Source organism: Egretta garzetta, unplaced genomic scaffold (assembly GCF_000687185.1).
Source record: "Egretta garzetta isolate BGI_Z169 unplaced genomic scaffold, ASM68718v1 scaffold70, whole genome shotgun sequence".
Classification (NCBI taxonomy): Eukaryota; Metazoa; Chordata; class Aves; order Pelecaniformes; family Ardeidae; genus Egretta; species Egretta garzetta.
The window spans coordinates 2,251,153-2,256,861 of NW_009258539.1; the positions used below are offsets into that span (position 1 = coordinate 2,251,153).

At 42.7% G+C, this 5,709-nt stretch overlaps 1 protein-coding gene across 1 annotated transcript in view; it reads right to left on the bottom strand.

Moving 5' to 3' along the window:
* OTC (ornithine carbamoyltransferase) overlaps nt 1-3,828 on the bottom strand; it is a 30,779-nt gene extending 26,951 nt beyond the window's left edge. The window contains exon 1 of the mRNA XM_009646378.2: nt 3,752-3,828. Within this exon, the coding sequence (XP_009644673.1) occupies nt 3,752-3,828 (77 nt within the window). The remainder of the gene's footprint in view (nt 1-3,751) is intronic.
* Nucleotides 3,829-5,709: the final 1,881 nt, after the last annotated feature.

Here is a 5,709-nt window from a genome sequence, read left to right on the forward strand (position 1 = left end):
CAGATGAGTAGACACTTGCCATGTCCCATCCCCACTGACACAAATGGTGGCATTTCTATAAATGTGTATGAAATCTCTTGATTACACTCGGGAAGAGGGTAAAAAACCCCAAGAAAATAGCCATGTGCTCTGGTCCTTCTCTGGTCCTACCACACAAGAGATGTTCTGTGCATGTGCAGTGTATTTATCCACTGTGTTCTGGCCTCCAGGCAGATTTACACCTTCAGAATCACATGAAATTGGATGCTGATAATCACCCACAGAAGTTACATGATCAAGTTTTCTCTAGCTTACATGAGGTGTCTTAATGAAACTCACATCCAAGCCCATGTTTCCACAGGCTTAAGATTAATAAGGGAGAGTGGAAGCTTAGCCCCTTCTCTGGCACTGTATTTACAGCCTGCCTTAGCATAACACAGATTGCACTATACTCTTGCTAAGGTTTGGATGGGTACAAGATAAACATGTCTTTTTAATTAAAGGCAGCATTTTTAGACTGGATGCACCAAATTTTTTTTAGATGGAATGCACCAAAGCAGTGCAAACAAATGGACTGAGTGCAGCTACCACTTCTCCTTTCCAAGCAGGCTTCCCTTTAACTCACCTCTGAGGCCAGGCTCAGTTACAGCATCTCCCAATGGCTAAGCCCTGCTGCCCACAGCTAGGAATATTCAGGGAAAAAAAATAGAATTTCTGTTCATTTTTCTGTTAATTCTAATGAATAAAAGCCCTGGTAGTGGATAGGCCTATTATGGCTTCTAAAGATTTTGGTGATTTAATAGTCAAGTCTGGAGGGAAAGACTTTTTCTGTAGAATTTTGTGGCATAGGCTCCAATTGAAACTAGAGGAAGAAAGCAGTCGCTACTGCACATTATTACTGTCCATTTGACTTCACGGCACAAACTACATGACTTTTCAAATCATGTAGCAGAATTTTTTCTTCAATTGAAGATACTTAAATGCTGCGTGTTTTTCTTCTGGACACCTTAAAAGTGCTTCAGATACACATTATACCACTGCCATTACTAAGACTTTTTTCACAATGAAAAGGGATTACGCGTAACAGCAGAAACACGGAGAATATATGAAGATAGTAGCCCATGCAGATGCCCTGCAGATTAATATTGCTGGAACTCAGTATATGCTGTTAAGTATCAAGGCAATGTGCTCCAGAGATTATGCAGACTGCCAGAGGCTCCACCACTAAGCTCCACCACAAAGCACCACAAAGATTCCCATCAATGCGCACCATCAGAGTCCAGTCTCTGCACAGGCCCCCACACTGCAGGAGGGCTGGACTTTTCTGTAGCACCATGCAGATAAAGGAATGGATTTCTTCTTTTCTAAGTTTAGAGTAATGTTGCCTGAGTATTTTCTAACAGTGTCTAAAAATTGATTCTTAAACGAAATACAATCTAAACTGTAGGTGTGACTTCAGTAATAAATATTTGTGGCAGTACCATTTAAAATAACAATGCACTTTTCCAAACCATAAAGACTAATATTCACAGCATTACAATCATTAGTAAAATAAAGTTATGTATTTTGCTGTAAGTGTTATCCTTCTGTCCCCATGTTTGCCTCCAACCTGAGGTAAAAAAACTAGAGACAGTTAGGAAGCATCCAAATGCCCCATTTTGGAATGTGAAGTGGGTGGTACAGAGCTAGCAAAATTATTTCCTGTACTTACATATTCAACAGGTGCAGAATAGAATATAGCTGACATTATAAGAAAGGCTGGGCACTCATGGGTCAGATAGCTTCCACCATAGCATGAAAAACAGCGCACCAAGGCAAGCTACTGAAACCCAGCCTTGAACACCAAGGCTCTCAGTTGATATTCAAGGGATTGGCTCTAGCTTCAATGTGTATATTCTGAAAGAAATCAGTTTCATAACTGTGACTTTTTTATTGTTCTTATTTTTCAGAACAGGGATTTGCTACTCTATCCAGTTTGGGGGAACAAAAAAATACTTGTCCTGTTTTAAAATCTATGCAATTCTTCTCCTTCACTGCATTGTTTCCAGAACAGCTTTGATGCTTCTCCTTGAGTTTCTAATTGCAGCCTACAATTCCTTCCAGGGAGTTAGAGATCATCTAATCTCAACCTGCCAAGCAGGAACTTCTGTTTATGGGTCTTGTTTTACCACTTGGCACTAACGAGAAGTGGACTGAGAAATATCCACCACTAATTTCTACACTGAAGAACTAGTGAAGAACTAAAATTGATTACCCAGAGAGGATTTGGAATTACCATCCTTGGAGATTTTCAAGACGTGGCTAAGCAAAGACATAGCTGATCTCATATGCTGTTGTCAGGCTACAAGCAGAAAGTTGGACTAGAGGTCTGTTCCTGACCCCCATGTTCCCATGATGATTCTGTTTTATTGCTATGACCTTCAAGAAATGTGCTCCCTTCCCTGTTGTCCACATCCCCTGAAAGACAGGCAGAAGTGGACAAATAAATTCCAGACAAGGAGCATGAGACAACATACCAAAGTTAAAATGTAACAGCCAGAATTGCAAGGTCAAGCAGTTGGCTTATTCCTTTCTGAGCAGGGATAGCAATTACTTTGGACTATTAGCACAGACTGACAAATACTAGGTTATCCTCCAGTATCAACCACAGTGTGCTTAACTTGTAGTGCTCATAGACAGTGGTGATAGCTTATGCCAACATTATAAGGTTAAAAACTCCTTAAAAATAATAAACAACATTATGTGGGGAGCTTAACAAATTGGATGACTTTATTGGAAAACCAGCTTTACTGCAGTTGTTTTCCAAACTTCCTTTTCTATCATCTCCACTAAACAGAGGAAATTCCCACCAATTGCCAGCAGTGAAAATCCAAAATCCATAAAAAAAAAAGTATCAGGCAGGTTTCAGGACCACTTTAAAACTGTAGCAAATAAATCACAGAACTTGGAAAACATTTGTTTTTCTTCTGATGTAATGTAGAAATGATAAATAAAAATGACATATTGCACATTAGGATTCCCGTCAATGTGAAATTCTTGTGTGTTGTTCTCTAGCGCTAACCATTTGTTACATAACGCTGTTAATGCTATTCTTATTGACGCTGACATGAAAGCATAGGAAGATGTGGAATTAAGTTTCAAGTCTTTAATTTTAACTTGATTCTGGAGATGTGACAAGCATGAGAAGCAGCTTACTGGAACACTGTCATACAGGTACTTTTCTGAAGGCACGGGGGACAGGTGCATCTATGCGGCTGGAGAACCCAAAGCCAGGTCACAAAGCCAGGTCTACCTGGTTAACTTTGATCATCATATCACACCGTGCTTTTCCTGCATGACTCCAGTGTATATAGACACAAAAAAATACCAAAGCGGAGATTCATATTGCAGCTTCAAGGAGAGAATTTCCTTCTCAGTACTGGCCATGATACTTGTCTAAATGCGTAAGAATTTCCTGTACTTTATTCAGATAGTCATTTATTGATGACAGTATCTGCAATGTACACTGACCTCAAGAAGAAACATTCCTTTTTGACTTTGCTGCTAAATCCCACAGAAAGAATTAACAGCATTTCACAGACATTAAAAGGGACAATCATCTGGTCTCCCAAAGACCAAGCTTGCTGCCCCAGGAAGCAAAAGGGCACCAAAAATGTGAAAAAAGGTGCCTTTCTCTGGAACACTTACTCCTTCACAGGATTCAACTCCTTTTGTCTCCAGGTTTCTGACTAAATTGCACTGAATGCCAGACAAAACTAAAGGACAAGCTTACCAAAAATGTCGCGGCAGCTGCTTGCGGGTCCACGTTAGCTTTGCAGTACTGAAGAAGTTCCTGATGTTAAACAGCATCTTCTGTTCGTATTAGACTTCTCTCAGTCCCGTAAATAAAGTTAACAGAAACGGAGGTGTATGAAGCAGAGAGCGAGCTGTGCTGCCGTGCAAACGAGGGAAAACCAAGACCCAGCCTTTGCTTTGGTTGCCCCAGCCAGGGCTGGGCCTGGAGGCGGCTGACACTGAAGCTTTTCCTTGGTCAAACTCTACAGATGGAGATTTCTCACAGGGCCCATTGCACCACTTGCAATTTGTGGTCTTCTGTGTGGGCCCATCGTATCATGCCTGTGTCAACAGCGTGTCATAGCAATTCTGTGTTTGTTAAATATTTGTAGAGGAGCACGTGCTAGCAGAAAAAAGGCAAAAGAAGATTTGTCAGAGCACAGCACAAGCTGGGTGGTTGCCTTGGGGACGGGACCATGGCCACAGGGGCTCCCCCAGCCCCAGCATGGCCTGGGAAGGGACCGATGGCCCCGCGCTGAGCCGAAATGAGGGTCCTGGGCCCATGGGTGTAGGGCTGGGCAGGGCCATTAAGGCTTATTTGTGCCCTCAGGGCCCTGACAAGAATGGAGCATGGCTACATTAAAAGATATATATATTGCTGGGGTTTTTTTGGACCAAGTTTTCAATTGTGCTATGGTAGCATTAAACAGCCCTCAGTGAGGTCCAGAAACTTAAATATTGCAGCCCGCACACCTCCTTTCATTAAATTGCTTGCTGTATAATCTGATGTTGGTCAATTGCTAAATACTAAAGTGATTTCATTTAAAATTCTACCTTCAGATATAATTATCAGATAAGATTTTATGCCACCTGCACTGCAGGCGGTTTTGAAATATGGCCATTACTTTCTCATTTCCTCCTCTGTATAAGGAGAAGCGTACTTGTGTAAATCAAGGTGATGGCATATCCATCAGAGATGGTGATATGTTGAAATTGTAATGTGAGGATGATATAATTAAAACACAATGAAAAAAAAATGTTTGACTTCCCCAGAAAAAGAGACTGCCATGAAAGGCAAGGCAATAGCTCTTGGTAGGATTTGTTCAGGACCCCTCATGCCAAGCCAACCCTGAGATACTTGGAAAATGCAGCAGTTGCCAGGGGAGATGTCAGGGAGAAGCAAAACCCAATGGAAATTACTGGGAATAAAAGAGCCAGAAGAACTGCACATAGAGAAGAAAGCCGGGCCATGGTTTCCCCCTTGGTTGCCCTTCTCTGGGAGATTACTCCCATGGCCTTCGAGCCCAGCCCCTGGGTCTGAGAGTGTGTCACTAGCGGCACCCAGGAGAAAAGACAGCAGGGAAAGGAAAGGTGGTCAAGGTGCCAAAGCTCATCCTGCAGCCCCGCAGGGAGGGGTCAGTGCCAGTGCCCCTTTGTCAGGTTGCCCCTAGACAGGGACTGCCTAACCCCAGTTCCCAGGTGGACAAATTCCCTCATAAGCTCCTGTGAGCAAGCAGCAGCACCAGGCAGGGGGTCAGCACTGCTGTTGGTGTGATGCACTTCTCTTACATTTGGGGTGACAGCAGCATCTCTCAGCACAGAGCCCTGGAGCCGCCCCCCATTGCTGTTAGCTGCCCCCGGGCTACCAGGGCTCAATGTGCTACTATGTGAAAAACTCAGTCGTCTCAACACCATAAAATGCTTCAATGTTGAAATCAGGATTGAATTGGTTTGGCATATTCCTATATTGCAGGGCTTGGTATCGAAAATGGAGCAATAGTAGACACACTGGTGAAGAGAGAATAGCGTAGTGTAAGAGAAAAGTAGATTACTATAAAGGAATGATGTAGATATAGTCTTCTAATATGAACATAAGGCCTCTCTCCTCACTGAGCTGGCAGGAGACTGACCCTTGACTCCTCCTTTTTTTTGGGGAAGAAGCAGTCAAGAGTAGGG